This window comes from Chlamydotis macqueenii, chromosome 6 (assembly GCF_036417535.1).
Source record: "Chlamydotis macqueenii isolate bChlMac1 chromosome 6, bChlMac1.mat, whole genome shotgun sequence".
Lineage (NCBI taxonomy): Eukaryota > Metazoa > Chordata > Aves > Otidiformes > Otididae > Chlamydotis > Chlamydotis macqueenii.
In genome coordinates this window covers 28,344,201-28,368,953 of record NC_141561.1, presented here as the reverse complement: position 1 = coordinate 28,368,953, position 24,753 = coordinate 28,344,201, and the positions used below count along the sequence as shown (strand labels likewise).

The 24,753-nt window shown below is 43.1% G+C and overlaps 1 protein-coding gene across 5 annotated transcripts in view; it reads left to right on the top strand.

Annotated features, from left to right (window-relative positions):
* INO80D (INO80 complex subunit D) overlaps nucleotides 1–22,724 on the top strand; it is a 58,028-nt gene extending 35,304 nt beyond the window's left edge. The window contains exons 12-13 of one of the 5 annotated variants that reach the window (XM_086750633.1): nucleotides 651–1,843; nucleotides 22,684–22,724. In XM_086750633.1, coding sequence (XP_086606759.1) covers nucleotides 651–1,819 — 1,169 coding nt within the window. In that variant the 3' untranslated portion in view covers nucleotides 1,820–1,843; nucleotides 22,684–22,724. Of the gene's footprint in view, nucleotides 1–650; nucleotides 13,834–22,683 lie in introns of those variants that run through there. The other 4 variants (XM_086750632.1, XM_086750631.1, XM_086750630.1 and 1 more) reach the window with 4 other exon arrangements.
* Nucleotides 22,725–24,753: the final 2,029 nt, after the last annotated feature.

Here is a 24,753-nt window from a genome sequence, read left to right as displayed (position 1 = left end):
GTGGGGCTGGAATCACAGTCAATGTTGGCCTTTGATAAAAGGAGAAGAGACTGAGAAGAAAATCTTTAAATACATTTTTGAAACTAGCTTTTGATCAGAACTGTGCCTGAATTTCTGGATTTTAAAGCTCAGTACCTATCACAGATAACATAGAAATTAGAACAGCCCAGAGTTGGGGTGTGTGATTTCTTTGGTCACTTTCTGATATGACATGACATCAGATGGTGTTTGAGTTGACATTAGCCTAAATTATACTGACTATGTAAATTTTAGGTCCAGGCTGTAGTGTGGTATGTAGAAGGGAGTTTGTGGCCTATTCGTGTTATTGCAGCATTGAAGAAAATCTTATTGAAGTGTTTTTACTTTAAGTCTAGTGAGTTTTGGAGACATCTTATATTGTAGTATGTGGAAGACGAGGGTGGAGAGAGGTAATTTCATTGAAGAGGAAGGTATAATTTCTTGTTTTTCTTGCCTTGCTTACCTAGTGAACACTGGTGAAGGAAATTTTCTGTGTACCACAAGCCATTCTGGAAGTTTGTAATAAAACAGCAGCTCTGTACTGAACTATCTGTACATCTGCATCGTTAGAGTGCCAGTGCTGGGCTCACCTGAGAGGAGCACACTAACTTCTTATGTCCCTGTTTCTGCAGGTAAAAATGGAGATCTCCTTCCGACTACAGAAGAGGCTGAAGAACTGGAACGGGCCCTACAGGCTGTAACTTCTCTGGAGTGCCTGAGTACCATTGGAGTACTTACACAGACAGATGGTGTGCCGGTTCAGGAGCTGTCAGATAGAGGGATAGGGGTGTTCTCTACAGGTGCTGGAGCTCCAGGAATGCAGTCCTTGAGTCGAGAGGTTAACACGGATCTGGGGGAGCTGTTGAATGGGCGTATAGTACATGATAATTTCTCCGGTCTGGAGCTGGATGAGAACTTGCTCCGTTCTGCTACCTTGTCCAACCCACCTACGCCCCTGGCAGGGCAGATCCAGGGGCAATTCTCAGCCCCAGCCAACGTCGGCCTTACTTCTGTCGCTCTGATAAGCCAGAGTGGCCTTGGGGAGAGAGCCTTCCCAGGACAGTTTCATGGACTTCATGATGGCAGCCATGCCTCCCAGAGGCCCCACCCTGCCCAGCTGCTGAGCAAGGCAGATGACCTGATCACCTCACGACAGCAATACAGCAGTGACCATTCACACTCCTCACCCCATGGAAGCCATTATGATAGTGAGCATGTGCCGTCTCCCTACAGTGACCATATCACATCCCCTCACACCACATCCTTTTCTGGCGATAACTTGGCAGCTACCTTCTCAGCAGAGATGCCCATGATGGCACAGCACTTGCTCCCAACTCAGCTGGATGTGCCACTTAGCGGGGTGGTCAACCCCAGAACTCACTGGGGAAATCTTCCTGTCAATCTTGGGGACCCCTCTCCGTTTAGCAACCTTCTTGGTGCAGATGGACACCTCCTGTCCACCTCCCTGTCCACACCACCTACCACCTCGCACTCAGAGACCACACAGCCTGCCTTCGCCACTGTGACCCCCAACAGCTCCAGTGTGCTTCCGGGGTTACCACAGACCAGTTTTAGTGGCATGGGTCCTGCCTCCGCTGAACTCATGGCCTCCACCTCCCCTAAACAACAGCTCCCTCAGTTCAGTGCAGCCTTTGGGCACCAGCTGAGCTCCCACAGTGGCATCCCCAAGGACCTGCAGCCCAGCCACAGCTCCATAGCTCCTCCCACGGGCTTCGCAGTGACCGGTGCCACCGCTACCAGTACCAATAATGCATCTGCGCCCTTCTCCACCTCCAACTGAGCTTGTCTGCCTGGCTCTGTGCAGGTAGATGGGGACTTGTGTTTTCTATCTTTCTTTTTTTCCTTTTTCTTTATTTTTTCTGTCCTCCCTTCCCTTTTTTTTGTAAGAGGGGGTTGAGAAAAATAACCCCTGCTTCAGTACTGACCAGGGTTAGCCCTCTGTGAACCTTGCTGTAGCGTTCACATGTGCTTGTTACGCACCGGTGCTCATTTGTTGCAGGCAGGTTCACCATTCCCCAATAATTCCTTAAGGATACAGCACAGTTCCTGGATGTAATTGATCTTAGCAGTAAGACCTAGAAATGGGAAGATACCTCAGATTACTGATGCATGTTACTGTTTCCTAGGGTTTGGATCAGTGCTTGCCATCCCATTAGCATCTGGTAGAAAGTTTTCCAGTGGGCAGAAGTCTCTTGAATTTTTTTTTTTTTTTTTTTTTATTTGATTGTTTTATTTACTTTTTTCCCAAAGGTAGCGTCTGGCATGGAAAACTTGGCTGCACGCATTGATTTGAGAATGGTGCACTGAAGTCCTAAATCAAAATTGTGGTTCAAGGATGAGTTTGGCAGTTTCTTAAAATAGTCTCTTGACCTCCTCTGTGTGCGTATGTGTCTTTGGGGTGCAGGGAGCAGCAGTTTCTTTTCTTCTTTTGGTGAAGAAGTGGGAGTTGTCCCCTTCCAGCACTGGTCACTGTTCATACTGCATGCTAATTTTTGTTTTTTTAATATGATGATTTTTAATTCATTGAGCAGCAAAGGGATCAGTTGACTGGCTGCCCAGAAATCTGAAGGCTGATACGACGTTAGCCCAGGGAAAAAAAAAAAGAAAGAAAAACAAAGATCGAAATAGATTATGAATTAGTGAAAATTCCTGTGCAGAAATTCCCTCCCTTGCTGAATTACTGTGGCCTTGTAGCATTGATGATTTTGCCTTTTCAAGTGTGGCTTTGTCCAGAACTCATTGCCTGACAGGCTGACAGATATTTCCCAGCTGAAACTGGAAGAATTTGGTTGGTATTCTGCCCATCCACACAAGTCTAGGTCAGACCCTTTGGTAAGTTTCAAATGGGTGCATTTCTCAAATTATGTCTAGCTACTGAGACTTGGATAGTTTTTTCTCCCTGGGAGCCATATAGTTTTTTCAACTCTTGTAGGGTTTGATGCTCTGCATGGGAAGCTGAATGTATGTAAGGAGCTAGCAGGTACCGATCAGTAGTCATGGCTAACTAAAAGAGAAATTACTAAAGCGAAATATGTGTGCAGGACAGTTTTGCTTTTACTGCCTACCTGCTAAAGATAGCATTCAGACTCTTTGGTAGTAATTTCAGTTTTTAAAGAAAGGAGTCTGCTAGCTTTTTCATTATTAGTTTTCTTTTTTTTTAACTTTTGTTTTATGTTTTTTAATCCAAGAGATAATAGCAGCAAAAATTCTGAGGTGTTTACTTGCATCTCTTCATCAGGAAGAGGAAAAAGGAATTTGCTTGTGACTTTTATAGGGCTCAAACTTGCTACTGTACTCTGACTTTGACTGTAAAAGTATCTTCTACTTAATATAACAAGTCTCTAGTGTTCTTGGTTGTTTCTGAGACGCAGATGAGAGAGAATAGAAAATTCAGTCTCTTACTGTAGAAGAAAGATTTCATTTTACTTTACAGTAAAGTGTCCTACCTGCATGTATTCTAGTCTAATTCAGGAAATTAAGAGATACCAAGCACATGTAATAGGGAGGCCAAATACATTGTTTGAGCAAGGGATCATTGAACAAAGTTTAGTTGCTATAGAAATTCATTTTGTAAGCAGTCAGCCCCACACCAAAATCTCTGACCGAAACCTCTCCTTCCATCTTGCTAAGGAACAGAATTTAAATGGGATAGGTCTTGTGTCTTCTTACTATCATAGCAATCATACTATCCCTGTTTTTCTTGAAAGATTTGTCCTCCTTAAATATAAAGGAGTATGGATGATGCATATGTCCTTTTCTGAAATTGCAAGTGTTATGTGGGTGGAGGAAACAAAAATTATTTTCCTGCTTCTGTTGTTACAAAGTCCTTATTTCATACTTGGTAAAATAGATCTTAATAATATAAGCCGAATATTTTTAAGTGGTGATTTAAATATGTTTGTAACATTTAAATGTTTTTAAATCATGTAAAAAGTTGAATTGAAGCCTATGAAATCCTGCTTGTGATTGTCCTGCTGATTGAGGAATGCACAGTGGTATTGTGAAATGAGGCAAATCTGACAAGACATTTATTTATTTTTGTATTATGTTCCCCATGCTTTGTTGAGGAGACAACTGTTTGATTTGCAAATGATTTTTCGTTGTGTCCGTATACCTTCTTCAATGTGTCTGGATGACTGGCTGAAAAAGAGTGGAGAACTAGTATACCAAATGGCTCATTCTTTAATCTGCTTCTGTATTCATGTCATTTTAGAGGATGTTAATTTCTATAAATTGGTTTCAGGGCTTTGGTCTTGAAATCATTCTTGTGCCCATCAAACTCTTTAATGAAGCTGCAGCTAGTGCAGAGCATGTTTGGCCCATATCACATTTCTCTTTCTTAGCAAATGCTGGGAGGGAAGGGAGGAGAGGGACTGAGAGCCAAATTCTGCTTGCTTGAGTTGGTATAAATCACGGAGGAGCTCTTTGGTCTAAGGTCACTGTGAGTTTGTAGTGGTCTAACTCAGAACAGACCCCAGCTCCTAATCTGAGCATTGATTTAGATAGGGAATTTCAAGTTATGCAGCTCTGTAATTCCCATTTGAAATCAATGACTGTTACGTACCTGCATTCCTTTAAGGCAGCCTGGGATATCAGCTCTCTTTCCCTCACTTAGACTTCAATTTTGTATATTCCTTGATGACTCTTCCCTGAAAAATGCTACGTAACATTTTTCAATGAGCAAACTAAAAGCTGCACTTTTAAAAATAAACTTGTTTGTATACGTTTGAAATAGGAATCCCTCTATCCTGTCTGACACAGAGTTCTGAAATGGGTCACCACTCTAGCCTTTTCCTGGTTCGCCTCCCATTTTTTCTACTGCCACTGATTTCATCGTTACAGCCCACCAAGCAGTTACAGGTCTTGATCTAAGCTTTACAAGGTGGATCATTCCAACCGGGCTTCTACATCCACACAGCCTATTGACTTCAGTGTCTTACTGTTGGATGTGAGAGATCCAATCTGAGAGGTATGTGCAGCCAGAGATGTTTCACACCTCTTCGTCTGGGAAATACTGCAGGTCTGGTTAAGGTAGTCCTCAAGGCTGTTATTTATGTGGTTCCATGCTCTCTCACAAAGGTTTTTGAGTATCATCTCCTCATATAGCAATCAGCACTCTAATCACCCTTTCACCAAAGAGCCAGAGTAGCAATTTCAGTCAATTGATTTGAGATGGTCAATACCTGTCGTGCCCTTTACTTGTTAACAAATGGAATAAAGCTAGTTGAACCTAAAAGTTAATTTCTTTACATAAGATTTGAGTTTTAAAGAATTGGAAAAAAAATTAGAATAAAATACTAGTAACATCATTTTTTGTAGTAGTAGCACCTCAATTAGTCTTTGTACAAAAGTACTTAAGACAAGATGAACTTTAACAGTGTACAGAGGGTCATCAGGAACAGCCTCGTGCTGGCCTGGTGTGTTAAGACACTCTGTAAGACACACTTTGACATTTCCTTTCACTTAGGAAGATTTTACACCAACTTTGAGGAGAGCCATATACACGTAGATACCTCAAAGTTGATTTGTTCTTTGGCCTCGTAATTACTATGATACAAGATGATGTATGTATGGTGCTGGAAGATGGAAGAAATGCATCCTTTTGTCTCTTCCTGCCTTCCAGTTCCTCCAAGTTCTTGCTTAGTTCCCTCCTTGTTAGCAGCATGCTTCTCTCTACAGTTGGGCATAAACGCTTTAAATCAATAATGCTGAGAGGTAGCACAGTTGCAGCTCTGCCTCAGGCACTGTGGAGAAGACAGCAACAGCTAGATTTCCCACTTCATTCAGTAGGTTAGTGAAATGAGGATTTGCAGTTCTCATTTGGAAAGCATTGGAAGGCCCCGAGAAGCTTATCACTTGCTAGGTAAAAATCAGAGGTAGTATTGGAAGTACAAATGCAAGGAAAAAAATGTCAAAGGAAAGTCATATATAATAGTAAAGAGAAGCCAAGGGAAGTGGCTTTTTTTTTTTAATTATTTTTTTTAGGAAATGAGTGTTAGTTGAAAAATTGGGAAGTTCTTTTGTGAGCTGTTAAGGCACAGTGTGATGCTGCTGGCTTGAGGGATGTGGCTAAGGTGACAGGCCATTGAACCTGCAAACCAGTAGCCAAATTAAGTTTGAAGCTTCATTTTGCTGTAACCACATCTAAATACAGACTGGGATTGAATTTGCTTGCCAAGAAAAAGTCTCACAAAGGAGCACAATAAACAGTGGACAGGTCTCTTCCCTGAGAAGCTGGCCCTGGTGGTTACATACACGTGTTGTTAGTCTGCTGCTGAACTGCAGTTCCTCCCTGAGCTCCTGCAGCATCATGGCTGCTGCATTTCCCTGTAGGCGTCGGCAGGGCTCCAGGGGTGTTTCTTCCCTGTCTTTGTGTTGCAGTGACTTGAATCCAGTGGTGAGTTCTCCAACAGTATCAGCCTTTAGACAGGGAGGAGGGAAAAATGTTGAGAAGAGCCAGACTTGTAGGGCACAGGAATGGTGGCAGGAGGTGCTTTTAGCAGACAAACAGAAGATTTACGTGCAGTGATCTTCTGCAGCAAGGTGTTTGTGTGGGTGTCTGGGCAGTTTTCCTGGTGGGATGTTTCTTTTTGCTTTTGTATTTTTACCGTTACATGTGAAGGAGTCTCCTGTGCAGGCCTATTGGTGGTTGTGGAAATATTAACTGAAGGAGTGAATAACTTTGGGCTCATGTGCTGACCAGACCTTTAGGTCTTTCTGATCTTCTGGTCACAAGGTCTTTCTGATCTTTTGGGTAACATTTAATAACAGGGTGTTGTGGGCTGCTTCTCATACTTCCTTTATTTGTTTTCTCTCTACATTCTTCATAGTTTTTTCTTTTATTTTCCCATTCTTAGATACTTCTCCCATCTAAGTAATGCCAACCGGTAAGTCTTCTGTGGTCCTGAGCGAATCTGACTGTAAAATGAAAAGGAGGAGAGATTCCTGCAGTTCATAACATGCATTTTGGATGCTAGAATGACAGTGCAATAGATGAAACTGTTTCTCAAATCATTGAGTAAGATCATGTTTCACAGCATGCTAATACTTCATGAACTAGATGCTGAGGGTAGAACACTGATCATGGGAGTGCACACGCTAGCAGTAAATGTGCAGGTGTTTTTAGCAAGAGTTTGCCTTCTCACGTATTCCTCCTCTTTTGAGATGTGCATCAGCAGAAAGTCACAAAGAAAAATTTAGATTATTCTTTTTAATACACACAAGCCCAAATAAAAGTAAGGAGGGTTGATGAAAAAACCTACATTTGTGTTTATTACACTTAAACTTGAACTTCAGGAGAGGTCTGGTCATGAGAGACCTTAGCTCTGTCAGGTAAAGTTTAGTTTTGTTTTAAAACTAGACAAAAACACTGTTGTTGGGAAAGAAAAGTTTGGTGGAGGAGGAGGATTTACTAAAGATGTGTCTTAGAACTATTTTCTCACTCATGTCTTCAGCCTTTTTAAAAAAAAATAGCGACTGTTTTGGGAGCTTTTCCCTTTGCTGTTCTGCTCCTTCTCATGGTTGTTGGGTTCTTTGCTTTCTGCTATTTTATTCTGCTTTCACATACTCCTTCTTTGGCTACTATGGAATGAGGTATCGTGGTGGAAACATGAAAGGGGAAAGTGGGCTTGGCCGTAGATTGACAGCAGTAGTTGCAGAAGGCTTTCTTTTTCTGTCTCCTTGAAGTGAGCGTTGGCACCTTTTCAGTCTACTCTGGCTCATAGAATTTGATTTGGAAGTGAACAGGGTAGAACTTGAGCTTTTGATCTTAAAACTGTACTTACTTGATACAGAAAAATGCATTCATCCTACTCCTTCCCCTTGCTAGTCCCCCAAACACACGCACAGTGAGATGTCCAGAGTACGCGCATACCAACCGCATACACGTGTTGAACTTGGTCCAGTAATGCTAATGTTTCACCTACTTTCTGTCATTGTTAGCCGGTGCCCGCGGAGGTGAACTCTGGATAGGTAACGTTCCCAGATACCCTCTGGAAAACTTTAACTTTGGTGCAGATTGCTCTGTTGTAGCTAACTGCGATAGCTTTGGCTTCTACCTGGGAGTGGACTGACTTACCCTGAAGTGACTCTCTAACCTGCATCTTAAACAGTGCCGTTGGTTCTGGTGCAAATAGGTTCATTCTGAAGTGGTGGACAGTTTGATTCTCATGCAAAATAGCTACATCCTACCAGAAGGGGTTTAACCAGTTTCTCTGAACAGTGATGACCTTCACTGTAGAGTTTTGGGTATGTCTCAGGGATTCCTTGTGGAAATAAGGGCAGTTAACAAAAAAAAAAAGTAAATAGTTTAAAAAGTAAATAATAATTTAAGGTAGAGCGTCACCTAAGTGAGAGCACAAGAAGGAGAAATCTTTGTTCAGTTTTATAGTCCATGGTGTCTGGCTTAGGGACTCTTTCTCTTCTCGGGGCTCTCATCTCAAGTTCAACATACAGAATCTTTTTCATCACGCTCAGCTTTAAACTTTTTATTTAAAGATACCCTTCCCCAATGAGCTTTCAGAATACTTATTGTAGATTTTAAGAGAAATGGTATATTAATTTATGCTATTAACATCACCTCATAAATTATAAGTTTTATACTAAAGCTGTATTGAGTGTAATGAATTATGTTGCATATGTGTTTTTAATAGCTATACAATTATATACAAGCTTTTTTGGAAAAACAAACTAGTGAAGCACCTTTTTACACTGGATCTTTGCCGTGTCAAGGTGTACAGCTATTCTTTGCTACCTTGCAGATATCTATATCTATATATAGATATATATATATAAATAAAATGGTATCCTGTATCAACAAATCATAGAACTCTTTTTAACCCTTATATTACTGTTCCTATAACTTTTTAAAAAATTTATTTTGAGTGTTATCTTCTGCAATAATTTATCCGTGGTTTGTACCTATGATTAGAAATTTAGTTACAGGGTAAATAGATCAAATTAAAAAAATCCAACTACTGTAGCTGGAAGTTGTGAACCAAGTTTGTAAGACCTTTTCTTATTTTTAATGTATTTATTTCCAGTTAGCTCTGTGAGTTGGAATTTGAAAAGTCCGAACATTAGGAATCTACAGTGTCTTATTCAGGAATTTTCCCCTCCTTTCCTCACAAAGGAATTCCCACTGTGACTTATAAATAGAATTAGACTGCTTGTGTGCATGTATGTATTATATATACACACAAAAAATATGCATTGGGGGGGCTGTATGTGCGATACGAATGTGTATATTGTATGTAGGTCATAGTTTTGTAAAGAGAAAAGTAGTCGAGAGGTGATGGAATGTATTGTAGAAATGTGATTATTTAGTAGGGGGTTGTTATGTCCTCACTGTTGTATAAATAACTGAAACTCTCTACTACATAATCTTCTGTTATAAGGCTAACTCTGATATCATGTCAATTTTACTGTTTTTTAAATGAGTTGCATTGAGCCGTGTTTAAAATGCCATGAAAATACCAAGCTCCCAAAGACAGCCTTTAAATAAAACAAATAGGGGAGGAGGAGGCATAGGAGAAATGAGTGATATTTTTCAGGAGAAATTGAAATGGGGAGATCTGCATTCGTTGGGATGGGGAGGGATGGGAATTGCGGTGTCTTTGCAAATTAATACCTGAATCTCCTATGACCTGACTTGGAAAATGTCAATCAGTGTACTTGTGTTTCTAATTAGGTTGTAAGGGGCACTGTTTGTGGAGTGATCTCCGTCCTGTAAAAGGATCTTGTCTTCAAAGTAGTTTCTTTTCTTTCTTGAGGGTCTTGGCATGTATTAATTTTGCCCCAAAATTGCTGTTGTGGGATTGCAGAACAATATATGCTTTCAATCCAGGGAGTTTCACTTGTGCTGTGAAATTCTGAATTTAATTATGGCCACTTAACTTTTTTTTCATAATTGGAGAAGGAAAATTTCCTTATGGGAGTTCTCGCTTGAAATTGTGAGAAGTGAGAAACATTCTTACAGATTGGCTTACTCTTCATACTGCTCTATTTAGGCTGGAGAAAGTAACCTAAGTGTTATTTATTCATACAGTATCGCTTTTAATGATGATACTCCTGGTGACTTTGAAAATCTGTTTAGAAAAACAAAGCTTCCAGTACTGTGCAGACATTTGAATTTTTTGAAGGTTTTTAAGCAGCTGCGAATCAAATCTCAATTTTCTTCTTTCTTTTTTTTTGTAATATATCCCCCTCCCCATCAGTATGTTGATACCCCTCAAGCATTCCTCCCCCTTACCCTCCCAATCTGGCACATATGCATACAAGTGAAAGGGCAGGGAGGTGGAAGTTGTCAGAGGCCTTTCCTTCTGCTTATTTGGTGGTAATGGGAGTTAGCAGCATAAGTCTTTATGCCTTTATGGGGAAGAATAGACCCATTTTTGTGTATACCTGTACAGAGAGATATATCTGTATATGAGACCTTGGTAGCACTTTGCCCTCATGATGTACAATAAATACGTATGAATGCAATCAGTCTAAATCTATATATACATGCCTATAGATGTATAGATGGAATACACATTGTATCACACACGTGCACATTAGTTGTAACATGAGTTAAGTGTGTGAGCTAAAGAGAGCTCGTAACGTGTAACAGGTAAGCACTTGTGCCAAACAAGGTTGTTTTAATTCTTCTGAGGGGTTCGGATGACATCAGTGACTGATTTGAGCTTGGTCACCATTGATTTGTGTTACCTCAGCCCTCACAGTGGAGTTTCCTTGGTACGTTTCTGCTTTCGTTTATTCTGCATTGATACTCCTTGAGGCCTCTTGCAATGCCGACCTCTTCTGCTTCTCTGCTCCATTGCCTCCATTCCAGCACCTTGTCCCCGCTTCTCTACAGTTTCTCTTGCTAGCAGCAATCAGCTTGAATGGCCCAATCCAGCTCTGCTTATGCAGTAGGGGAATTCTCTTGGTGACTGTAGTGGCAGCTGAATTGGGCCCTGAGCACTTGCTTGGGCTTATGCAGAATTTCCCAGCTATTCAATTGTGCTTGGGTACGACTGTGATTGGCTTGCAGATGAACACAAACTTTTCTTGGAACCTGATGCAAAGCTTCCTAGCATATTAAAAGGTTAGCCCAGTGCTGTGTTTTAGAGGTCAATGTTCAAAATAGGAAAAATGCACCCACTGAAAATTATCTTCAATTTTCAGTCCCAGGGAGAAAAAGGGAGTTTGGTTTGTGTTTCCTGTAATGCAGGCAGTAAGCAGAAGGCAGCCCTGTGCTCTGTTCTGAACAGTGGAGTTGCCATCAAACATATCAAGAGAAACACACAACTGGCTACATTTTACCATTAAACAGATTTTAAAATGAGCTACGGAGTTGACCATTAATGTGCTAGCACTTTGCATCTAATTGTTTATTGAATTATTTTGCTTATGCAAGTAAATTTTGGTTTAAGTATTTTCTGTTTTCTGGCTAAATGGAGCTTCTATATCCTTTCAGCAGAAAGCAGCTGTCAGAAACCTGCTCAGTCACATTTAAGCACTGTTGAAACTCCTGGCTAATTTAAACTTCATTTCAATGGAGAATGCTGCTCCAGTTCTGTCATCGAGCCTTACTGCATTCCGTGTTTTCAGTCTGGATATGGCACGATTTTTCTTGGCCACAATTCAGCCATGGAATTTTGTCTTCCTTGCATTTCTGTTAGAAAAAGGTAACTGGTGTACTGTTTCATCTGAGCTTTCATGCAATCACACACGGCGATTTCTATAACGCATATGTTGGGCATGTGTATGAGTCTGTGTACTGTGTGTGTATAATACATATTTATACACGCACATCTATTTCGCTATTTCAGTTTATGTATATGGAGAACATATCTGTTGGTTCTCTCCTAATATATACTCATGCATATGTATATTAAATGTGTATATAGAGTGCAGATGTCCTGCATATACATGTGTATATGTTATAAACCTTGGTCGGCAATTTTTTTCCCCCACTTTTTGCAAATTGCTGTCCCTTATGACATATTTTCACTGAAGCTGCATTATATAGAAGAAATGGAGAAATGTGTTATCAAAGTTTTATTTTAAAAAGGAGACTCTTAATTATCTAAAGCCATTTGTAATTGTCTTTTGAATTTTTGCTAGAAGGGTTGTTGTTTTAAAAAAAAAAGAAAAAGGGAAAAAAAAAAAGAAAAAACAAAAAGCCAAAAGCAAGCAAACAAGCCCTTACTCCCACTGTCACTTAGATAGACATAAGAAAGAAATGGAAACCCAAGTTGCTAAGTATTTGTTTCCTTCAGGGGGTTCTGAGGAATACTGTAATTGTGTTCCGCCCCATCCCCCCCTTTTATCCAATTATAATTAATGATTCATGATTTCTTTTACACAGCTTTTTCGCTCATCACTTTCATAAATCATTGTTCACCTCCTACATTCAATAGTACTGATATCACTAAGGAGATTTCATGTCCTTCTGTCCTTTTCAGGAGAAATACCAGTGCGTCACTATTGTGTTACATTTTAACATACTTTGTGGAGGATGGATGTTTTTATTGAAGATGTCTGTAGCAAGTCTTTAACTTATTTAATGTGAGAAGCCTTCACTGTAATCTAACGTTTGTTTCCAATGAGTTTCTGCAACAGTTTTTTCACTGACCTATTAAGAAGTTCCCTTCTGATTTGATGCCTGAGGTTTTAGGGTTTGGGTTTATTGTTGTGAATTTTTTTTTCTTTTTGTTTTTTCCCCCCCTTCCAATTCCCCAGAATGTTTATCTGCAAGTGGAGCAAAACAGATGTCAGAATCTCAACCAATATCATTTTTGCAGTGAAGGGTAAATATGTTTATCCTAGATTTAACAAAAGAGAAGGTGGCAAATGGACAATCCAAAATGCTTAGAGGGAATGCTCACTCTTTTTAAGGCTGTCTCAGAGAAGTTTGTGTTTGGTGTCATTTTAAAGGTAGCTTGATCGCGCTTTGATATCAGAAACAGCCTTGTAACAAATAGCCTCGTACAGTTGTTTGGCCACTAGAGTTTAAAATGTAAACAAGTTGCAGTGGGAAAGCAAAGGTGAGGCAGTGTATTTTGAACCAGTGAATTGTAGCTTGCAAACGTACCTGATTTTGAAGTAACTGCATGGTAGCAAGGATTAGCAGTCTCTTACACCCCTTCCTTCTTCCCTCTCATCCCCGACACGTGTTCAGCGTACCATACATTGGGAAAAAGAAACAACTTACTCCAGCAAAGCTAAATCCACTTAATGACTGCTTAAAGGGAACATACAAACTTGCATTGCTGCATCCCGTCTCATGGTATTAGCTGAAAGACTAGCTAATACGCACAAAAGCCCAGGCCAGGTTGCTTTTGCGATGTGTCGCTTTCAGAGAGCGCAATGCACGGGGATGCCCGAGAAGAAGGGTCGCTTCCTGCAGGGTCCCTGGCAGTGACAGCAGCTCACGCTACTGCTTCTAATGCTGGAGGCTCACGGACAGCATTCCAGGGGCGGGTAGGAAAGCTCACGTTTGTACTTTCCCTTTAAATAGGAAAGGTTGGCTCATATGTTCCTCATACTTCTCAATGAATGTACTGTATTACCATTAAAAAAAAAAAAAAATCAATGAAATGATAATAGATTGGTCTCCTTTTGTTATCTGGTCCTTGTTTAATTTGTTTAAGGGTTTTTGTATACGAAAGTTTACATTTTTATGTATATTTTTCTTGTGTAAAAACTGATGTAATATGTGTATAAAACACTGTATGTATTATCTGTATATAGTGTGACAAAATGATTTTCTTTCTTTCTTTTGGATGTATTAATAAATCTTGCTGTGAAGTAGTCGTGTTTATTATGATGAAACCCTGTTCTTCAAGCCATTTTGCCAAGTCCAAGATGTATGAATGTTGCCCAGGCTGAAATCTAATCCATAAAGTGATTTTTTTTTTTTTTTTTTTTAAACCTATCCTTTGCTTAGATAGCTGTAGAGTCTGATTCTGCTCTTGCTTATTCTCTATGGCTTTCTAATAACCTTAGCTAATTAGTTTTGCAAACAAACTAGGGTCTTCAATCTCGGTCTCTATTCTAATTATAGTGCTTTCTAGCTCTGGATCACTGGCCTCAAGACCAGATTCCCTTTATCTTGTTTTCTGTTTTGAGTTGCAGAACTGTACTTGAAATATAATTTAAGGGGTATAGAATACAATTTTGTCTTACATGTTGTGAAGCTTTCTGAGATTTAAAAAAATATGTACCTGCTTCATCACTGGAACTGGTAAGTTGGAGTTTGGCAGTATTTTGAGGGTTAGCATGTGGATGAGAAATGATGGTTGCTGAGATGCTGCAGGGCTGAGATGCTCAGTTCTCGGGCAGGATTGCAAGGCCAGAGCATGCACATGGTGACTACCTGGATCGATCAGACGCTGGGAATTACCACTGCCTTGTTTGGACATGGACAGCTGCGCACTGGGGAAAGGCTGCCGTTCCTGCCACTCCGCTGCGGCTGGTGCGAACTAGATTGCCTTGGCTGGCACTAACCTTCCAGTGTCGGGTTTGGTCTCTGAGAGTGGCTTTTCTTGAAGGACGTCCACTCTTTAGACAGAACTATGCATTGGACATTTCACAGTAAGTAGATGGATTCTGCATCTTCCTCTCCCCATTTGTTTTGTGAAGTCTTCCCCTTTGCTTTCTGGTGTGAGGGTATGTGCTGCAACTGGTGTTTGCTTTGCTAGTCTCCATCTCCAATGTGTTTGAAGTTGTGACTTGCAAGGGAAAAAGAAAAAAGAAAAAGAAAAAAAACAACTTCTAGGTTCTGTTTTTCATAAGCAGCCTCACTTAATGCTGCCCTGATCATTGGAGTAACTGTCGGCAGAGATTGATGAGAAGGGAATTCAGTAATTTGACTTTTCTTTTTAATGAACGGTGGCCCAGCCATTCTAGACAGCATAATTAGAGCAGCATTTCACAGTGCCTGATTGCAAATTCAGGCCGGGGGATAAGCAGTGTCAGTGAATGATGTAGTCTTCCATGCTAACATATGCTGCAAAGGTTTCGCAGCAAAAGAGGAAACTGGCTTGTGCTGTAATACCTTGCTTTCCTGGGAGGTGGGAGTACACTGAAAGTGCTGCATCCAGACATTTGTCAAGACAGAGTGATGATAGAAAAGATCAGACACTTGGGGTAAACAAAAGGAGAGTGCAGCAGCATAAGTTCAGTGCAATATGGCTGGAGAAAATCTACCCTAAGCTTGTTCATTCTAGAGAATTGGGTTGTCTGGGCTGTTATTGATGCAATTCTGGCTGTGCATGTGGATGCTGCAAAGCATATCCTTCAAAGTGCTCCTATCTCAAGCAGTACTCAAAGTCAAAATGGTGTGAGAGGTGGAAGAATTGATTCTTAGGTAAAAAATAGTTGTTTAAAAGCTACTTTTAACAAAACAGCAAAAGTAAGTTGCTATTCGGTGTAAGATTTGAGGCTGTGATGAGGAATAAAAACGTGGAAGTTAGGGAAATTGAGACTCTTCCCTGGGGATGACTCCTTGGCAAGAAGCGGAGTTCCCTGGTCTGGTCCAGTCCCGAGCTGGACATTCTCCAGTGTGGGCTGGACAAGAGATGGGCTGAGACTCCTGTGCTGGCTAAGGCAGAGACCAACTGAATCACCTGGGGTTTTTTCCCAGCATTTCTGTGAACAACAAAGAAATGCTGCTCCTGGAAAATTATTGCATGGCACTCGGTCTGAGACTTTACAAAAACAACTGGTCATTGTTCTAGTGCCACATTTCAAAATACAAATAGGTTTTGTTTGAAGTATCAATTCAGGAAGAATGTGGTACATCTTTCTTTGTATTTCAACAGTCCTCTCGAGCTCCAACACTAGCCTTTTAATAGTTGGCAATTATTTTCTCAGGAAAGCTCATTTAGTTTGTACTTGAAAAGCAGGCAACATTTTGTTACAAGAGCAAGTGTTGCTCTTGTATTTGATGAAGCAATTGGAAGCAGAAACCTTTATTAAATTTGGGAGCTGGCTTCCTGCAGGGGCAAAGACAACCTCTCTCTCTCCCTGCATAGTCACGAGCAATTGTCCCATCTGCAGGAAATAATGATGGGAGCCGTCTTCCATACTTCTCCCTGGAGCCCACAGCCCAGCACGGGGCTGGTACTCTGCAGCTGTCAGGTCTGAGTTGGAGACAGAGGATGCTTGTTTTAAGGGGCTAAGAAATTATTGTCCTGTTTACTCGTGTAAGGTTCAGCCCAGGAGTGACTGCCTTGTTTTACTGCTATTGCTAATTTATGACTTGTGGATTTATGTCAGGTTTGGGCCAGTACTCTGCTGAAGCTTGATTTTGAGCTGAGTTACAAAACTGCCACATCGGCAGAGTCAGTCCACGTTTGTGCCAGTGGAATTTGTGCAGAACTGGACCCTGGAAGCATTCACAGATATTTCTCAAAGTTGCTATTGTCGCAATTTCTGCACGGGGCATGTGGTACCCAGTTACAGCTTCCCTGTGCCTCTCCATGGTGGTGCTGATCCCTTCCAGTGCTGGGAGAGCTGCTTGAGTCTGGGGACCTTGGAGCTCTTACAACCAGTTTGGGGCAGGTCTTCAAAATAATGCCTTTGTTGGATTTTATTTTCCATTTGCTAATGGAAAATGTTCTTTACCATCATCCCATTAGGATGATCCCAACTGGGATGGAGAGAGAGGTTTAAGGGGTGATTCTTTAAGTGCCTAGAAGCATATGGATGGGTTAAATCCAAGACACATGAGGCATCTGGGGTTTTTCTCTGTACATTCCTGCTGCCTGTTGGTGCAGACATTTAAACTTGCTGCCTGAATCAACAGACACATATTAGCGTGAGCAGAGGACACCTCCCTAAGCGTGTAGTCTTCTGTAATTTGTGCTCTCAGCAATTTGCATGCATTTGCTATGGCTGGTTTAGTAAAGAGCTTTTCCAGTCCAGCTGAGTGTTCAAAGTTGGTAAAGCCACTTGACTTACATCTGAGAGCACTTGGTTGTTGTAGGTTTTTTGTTTGGTTTTTTTGTTTTGTTTTGTTTTGTTTTTCTCCCCCAACTAGTTTAATCCTGCAGAATTTAATTTTTTCTGTTGACCAGCATTTGCTCAGTGGAGCCAGCAGCTTTCTCTGTTATTAATCTCATTTTTTCTGCTCTCCCTTGGGTCCTACTGTTTAATACAGCTTTTAGGGTTCTTTTTCTCTTCCTTTTTTGCCCAGTGTTCTGCCCATTCCATACAATGTTTTTATCTTGTCTTCTCCATCTCCTTTCCCCTCAGACTGAAACTAAAATTGTTGCTGAAGAGATTCTGGTAAGCAAAATTAGATTCCTAGAACTCAGAATTGTTCCCTGTCAGACCTTATTCTCTTCACCAGGCTCCTTTATCTCTACCAGCTCTGCCCAGGTACAAGGCCTTGCTTGGCAGAGAGACTCCTAATACCCTTAATTAAGAAAGTAGAATTAATCACAGTGTTGTACAAATATATATGTTGTCTGAGGCAGGGCCTTTCAAAGATGATGGAGATAAGGATCTTGACAACTAATCTTGCTCAGAAAAATTCAGCAAAGCTGCTGCGATGTTTTACATGCCCTGCAAAGCTGGCTGCTGGTAGCAAATTTCCTGTGATGACATGCCAAAAAGATGATACCTTTATTAGACACTGTTTCCCACTAAAAATGCTTAAAAAGCTAGCAGTCCTGCTCATATCGGTTCCTGGTTTGCTGTGATGCTGGCTGCTTTCACGCAGCCCTGTGCTATGGGGAGCAGAGCGTTTCGTGAAGACCAAGCTGTGTCTCTTTGAGTGTGTCCCTGCTTTTGGGCAGACTTTGCCCACAGGCAGCACTGCTGCCATCTGCCTTTGCCAGGTGACAGAGAGCAGGGCTGGTGGGTGGCAGCTTAACTCTTATCCTATTTAATTGAATACTTGCAGGCACTCTTTTCCTTAATTCCACCCCCCAGTAACATGGGATATTTCTCCACAGGCTTTCTCCCTGTCTCTTCCAGCTTCTTCCTTGATTTTACAATTGATGCTCTTAACCAATGCCAGAGTCTGTATCTGGCTGCTCTAAGCTGAGTCTGTAAGAGACAACACACAAATCTTCTGGTGGCTCTAAATATAATCTAAACTGTACAGAAAACGACAGAGGATACCAACAGAAAAGAGTAAGTGACTCAGTATGACTGAATCTGTTCAGCATCAGGGGATGACACAAAAAGACACTGTCCTTATCTTTCAGTTCTGGTGCCTGCATGCGTTTTGGAATGCCATTTCACAGGCTTTCCGTTGTCCCATGCACCTCACTGTCCCTGTGGCACCTGGCAGCACAGCTGGCTTCACCATCAGCTTGCATACTCTTCGCTTCACGTATTCCTCCTTGCCTGTGTGCTGCCCAGTGGCTGTCTCCTCTGGTGGACACCCTGCAGAGGTTGCTGTCTTGGACCCCAACCTACTCCAGTGGCACCAAGCTCTTGCTAGCAACTTTCTCTGGTCTGCTTTCATCTCTTGTCCAAAGCTCCCGTTCGCAGTCTGTGGAGCTATGACAGACAGTATTTTTCATCCTCTTGCTGCTTTATTAGCTCTCCCAGCCCATGTGGCTCACCTTGTCCTGTATGGGTGGTCATCCAGGTGTGAGACTCCCTGGCTGGAAAACTGGTGTTTTTTAAACATCATGTCCCCTTTGTGTTACACTCTGGTCCTGTAATTGAAATGCAGCCTGTGGTGCATAATTCTGAAATGCATCAATTATAAAAGAAAATAGTATTTTTAGTCATCTCTAATGTAATAAAAATAAATCCACTCATTCATATAATTCATAATTCAACCTTGTTTTCCCTCTGCCTCCTGTTTTTCCACCAGCTGTCTGGGACTTGATTTAAGGTGGAAGGTGGTGTTTGATGGAAGGGGTACACCGATAAGAGCAAACGGCTTCAACCTCTTGCACTCAGAGTATTAAGTTTTATGGCTTTCCCAGTGCTATAAAACCAACACTTCCTATTTTATTTTTCATTTTGGACATAATTCTGTTTATTTTTCTTGCAAGGTTTTATACCAAGATAAGCGTTCTCAGAGGTTTTTGTTTACTCTGGGAAAACGGCTTGGCAAAAGCAAGTATTACTGTGCAAGGCTTGCATTGTGAAATTGGTTTATGGCTGTCATTTTTATGTGAAAGATGCCAGGCTGTTAAAAATAGAGAATGAAGTTTTCTACTTCTATTTTCAAACGGGTAATTTGCTAATTATTTACCATGGGATTGTTCCTTGCTAATGGCCTATCTGAGTCCATGGCATACTTACAGTAATCCTACTGTCATGGTCTACACAGGAGCAAAACGCCATTCCCAGGTTGGAAGTGGAGAAGGAGGGCACCGGCAAGGGGAGAGCAGTGATTTGAGAGCTGCCCCGGTCTCCTCTGCAGTCGCCCCAGCTGCCTCGCTGGTGGATGTGTATGGCATGCAGTGGTCAGCAGAGACCCAGTTTCTCCAAGGACGTAAGCTGGCATTAATGCCATTAACTGTGAAGGTCCATTTGCCCCAGCTGCAGAGCAGGACCTGGGTGGGTGACTGCTGGGTTGCTCTCTGGGTGGAAGCGGTCTCCTTGCACCCACACAAACGTGCAATGGTGGAAGAGCGTTGTCATCACAGATTCAAGTGCGGCTAAAGCAGGATTGTAGTATATTCTTGCTTGAGATTCAGGCTATTTTCTGCAACCCAAGACTGGGACCTGAAAGCCATGTTTTTTAACCATTTCAACTTTACTGCTGTAGTCCGTGTTGAGTCTCAGACAGCACCACAACACAAGAACCGCCTGTCAAATTCACTCCCTGATGGCAAGATCTCTTTGTTGGATTAGAAAGCTTCAAATCAAAAGGTTTGAATTTTCTTTTTTCTTCACTGATGAAAACTTTCTGGCAGTGTGACACAGCTAACCTGTTCAGTCCCCCAAGGTCTGAACTACACCCAAATGGAGCTGTGTCCTCCAAAGCAGCACTGGTGTCAAGACTCCCCTCAACCTGTGCCAGGCTGGCAGGGCTGTTTGAAGGGATCTCGGTCAGGAGTGTGGTCCTCAGCAAGCACATGGGAACTAGTGAATGTGGTGTCAGGATCTGGGAAGGAGCAAGTGGTGAGAACGCAGGCAGACAGCCAAGGGCAGGACAAAGATGCTGCAGCTTGCTGCAGAGGGTAACTTGACCTACTTGGTCAATCAGCTTCAATTTTGGACTACTGTTTTAATTTTATTGCCCCAAATCTGCAAGGAGCAGCAGGCCATTGTAAGAGGTTTTTACATTATAAGTATTGCCTGAGTTTCTAATAATCAACCCAAAGTTGTTCCTGTCCCACACTGGGTTCATTCCAGAGCGGCCGTGCTGGGCTTGGCAGGGCTGCCGGCAAGCCCCAGCTGGAAATGACAGCAACAGCACATGAGCTACAGGGCTGGGGCTGTGCAGGGGATGCTGAGGAGCAGGATGTGGCCCTTAGTTCCAATTGTATCAAACACAGATATCCTGCAATATGTAGTATAGTCTGTGCAGCAGCTCACATATGCAGAACCGATGCTCCCCAAGCAGCGTGAGATAAGAGAAAGCGTGGGGAAGTGGAATATCTTTATTATTTTTTTTTCAAGGGGAGATTCTCTTTCACTTTTCATTTCCTCTTGCGTTTCCTTTCTGTATTTGTGCTTTAACATTAGGTTTGATTCCATCTTGATATTATTCAAGTGAAGGCTTATATATTTCATCAGGATTGCCTCTTTTGTTTTCAGGGCTGAAAGTCCCAAACAATATGAAGCAGTCACAGCCGTGTACACATCTGGAGTCCTTTCATCCGCTCCAAACAGGCACTTTCCTTTATTCCTATTCACCCTCATTACTTAATTTCCTAAAGAGCCTGCAGCTTTTTAATGCCTGAGTGACGTATGTCAAAATGTCTTGCTAGGCTCTTCCACTACGTGATAATTCAGTATATCCTGTTTCCAGACCTGAGGAAATACATTTCCTTCACTTTAGCTCACTACTCTTTAGGAAATTGCTTTTCTTCAATTATCCTGACAACCTGGATTCTGACAGCTCCAGACTCGCTGGGTGAAGCTCCCGCAGTCTTACAAACACTTTTTTTTTCTTGAGATTTCTCTGTCTGTCAACTATTATGTCCTTCTTAGACAGGACCTTTTATCTGGGATATTTCTTACCTCTGTCAGTGGAAGCTGGGTGTCAGGACACAATTTACAGTGCTGAGCCTGAAGGTCTACAAAAAGCTGGTTTACTGTCCCCTGTCCAACAAGGTAGTGCGCTGCTTTGCAGGCTCACGGGGATCTCTGTAGGTGAACTTGTATTACCCGTTCCTGTGCTAATGTAACTTTTATGGCCAAGTTTTATAAAAAGAGCCATCACTTGCATTGTCTGGAACAATCTTAAAGAAAGCATTAGGAAAGATAAACTACAGGGAGCACTCCTCAGCACTTTCTAATCCAAGAGCCACTTAACCTATCTGCAGGAAAAACCACAGATTATCTTGCAGAGAGCTGTCACGAGAGCTTTTACTTACAACCAAATACAGATGAGCCCAAACTTCAACTGTCTGAACACCACTCTCCTTCCTCCGCCGCACTGTTGCTTGTGCACAAAGGAAGATAGGCCCCTCTTTCCCCACACCGCATGGTCCCTGAACCCCCTCCCCGGGGGCAGCTGGGGGAGTCTGGCATGGCTCTCACTGTGCTGCATTGCCCAGTATCTCCATTAACTTCTTGCTGGTTGTTCCCCAGAGCTTTGTGCTGTCCTCTGATGTTGTCTCAGGAGGCTTAGGTCCAGAGTAGGGGTGGGCCCATGCTGAGACACCTGGTATGCGACACATCTCATGGCCAAACCAGAAACGTCCTGTGCTCCTGCACATGCTTCTTTATGATGTAGGCTGCTAATAGCACCTTCCTACCTCTCAGGGACATCTTGAAGAGAAAGTATGTGACTGTGAGGAGTTCCCATGCCATACGAGGGAGGAGGCAGCACAGATGGAAATCTAGACCAGTTCATAAGAAGAAAACACTATACCAACACAAGGAACTATTTTTACTTAGTGGGACTCTTCCCTTTGAATCCTAGAGCTTAGTAAGCCCATTTATTCTTCCAAATTGCTTCACTCCACAGGCATGAGGGTCATGACTGCAAACCACCACACCTCTCCTAGGGGCTGTCCTGACCCAGTCAGTCATCCAGCCGCTGCAGAAATCCCATTTGCAAGCAGTGTGATTCTCCTTGTCTTGGTTTTCATCAGTTATAGGTGACAAGTTGGAGAACAGCAGCCCACAGCTCCTCACAGCCTCTCTTCAAAAATAAAAGGCTCCCGGCTCTTCCTTTTCTTCATATCTTACCAAGAATTACATGTTTTATAGCAAAGTTTCAGATCCCTGCATCCTTAATCAGCCTTCCACTGGTGACACTGGGTAAGATGCATTTATTCACTGGAGACCTGCAGACACATGTTGATTTTACTCCCTTCCCAACCACTGCTCTGAACACGTATCTCATTTTTCAGGTATAATGAACCTTTCTAAGCTTCTCCTTGTCTCATCTTCAACTTTGAACATTTTTTGGCAGTTTCCTGTACCAGTCTGACGGGAAAGAATCTTTACTAGATGAGTGTACCACTTGCTGATTGTTTTTTTTTCCCCTCTTTCATGATTAAAAAGCTCCTGTTGGGTATTCATCACCTGGGCTCTCCTTCAGGAGAGAAGACAGATTGGCCGGTGTCAGCTTCAGCGTTATCAGGCTGTCAGGTAAGTGCATCTCGTGGTCCATTTAGGGTCACGGCAACTGTGCCTGCCCAGCTCCAGAAGCGGCACCAGCTGCTCTGTCCTGCTGGCGTGGCTCTTCTGCAGGCTTCACTGGCGTGCCTTAGTTTAGTCCTGGGGTTTGTAGCTGTTTTGTCACTGCTTTTCAGGCAGCCTCAAACCTGCAGGTGTGCTCTCTTGTTGACAACTCTTCTGCCCGCAGTTAAAACCAGACACCAAACTGCGGGGAAAATTAATGGCACCTGCAAATTACGTGCGCTTTAATACTGAGCTGCTTCATTTGCAAGTACAATCAGGTATTTTGGTATCTGAGGTCTCTGCCTCATGTATCTGCATATCTTAAGCATGTAAACAGCTGGAATTTGCTCTGCAGACCTGCTTGTGTTGGTAGGCAAGCATGCTGGTAGGCTTTGCACAGCGCAGTGGAGATGGCTCCTCTACACGTCCAGCGTTGTGCATGTGATGTTGGTGATCCCTGCCAAAAAAGCAGCCCCTGCTCTTCCCCTGTCCTCCAGTGGCTTTGGGAACCGCTCGCTGCATTTCTTTCGGCACACCTGATTGTTGCTGGGGACCTGAGACTCACCTTGGACCTTGCACCAGGGTATCCTAGCCCAGCTGAGATCCTGCACCACAGCCAGAAGGTGAGATTCAGGCCCAGCAGACCTGCCTGGCCCTTGCCGAGCCCAGCACTGCCTTGGCCACTTATGAAGAGAGCCCACAGACCCTCAGCCAGGGGTGCAGTTTTCTGGAGCTCACCAGTCCCCTGTACAGGGCCTCAGCTTTGCAGAAGGGCAGCGTTGCATGGTATGCAGGTGGTTAAATGTAGCAGGGATGCGCCACTCTTCCTCTCTGTTGTTTCCCTTTAACTAATCTCAAGTCATTTTGAAAGCTCATATTTTGATCTCACTGTATACAGAAAACATAACAGCTCCAAACCCTTATCCCTTATCCTGAACGCACAGCGTTCTGCCCTGTCCTGGGGCTCGGGCAGTGGGCAGAGCTCTCCTGCGATGCTCCCAGGCTGGCGGGGTTCAGCCAGCTCCAGTGCCCTCACAGCCCATCCAGAGGGACTACACGCCAGGGAATATAGGTGGAGGTTGCTCCTCAGCAGCGACAACAGCCACGTCCTTGAAGAGTGTGGAGAGGGGAGCTTCAGCAGTGGGACGGGGAGGGGGTTTGCATTGCCAGCCAAGGGGGCAGCTTGGTGCAGCCGTGCCTGGGGCAGCCCCAGGCCCTCACCTGTGGGGCTGCCGGGGCGAGGGTGCACGGGGACTTTCCAGAGAAATGGAAACGCTGTTCTTTGAATCCAAAATGAGGTTTTGGGTACCTTGTCTGCCAGGTTGCCTTGTGGGTGCCTGGGAAGTTGGAGGCTCATGGCCCTGTCCTATCCCTCAGGCTCTCTGCTGCCCAGCTGGGAGCCGGAAGCCCCAGGGACACGCAGGGATCAGCGCAGTGGCTGGTGGGGTGTGCGACCAACATTGCCTCTTCAGTGTTGTGAACACATGGAGTGCAACATCCAGCAAATCACAATTTTAATTCTAACATTTGGATGGAGCAGGTGCTTGACCCCCAAGCCCTCCACTCTCCATCCCGTACGGTATGGATGAAGGGCTGCCTGGGCTTCCTCCTGCAGCTGAGGCTGGTGATGTCTCCTGGTCCCTGTGGGGCAGCTTTGATTCCCAGAGCAGCCCTGTGCTTGGCCAGGGGATGCCAGCTGTTCTCCTTCTCCTGTCCCATCTTCCTCACCCCTCAGGGAGGGCTGAGGCTGCTGTTTCCTCCTCAATCCAGCCGTGTGCAATCTTGTGCAAGGCCAGTGTTCACAGCCTCATGGCCTGGCCCTTGCACTGGACAAGGGGGAAACGTGTTTCCAAAGCTGGATTGCTGAGAAGACGTCAGGCTGGGTGTGTGGGTGGGATGGGCAGAGTGCGCTGCCGTGGAGGCGGCGGCCCTTCAGGACAGACAGAGGAT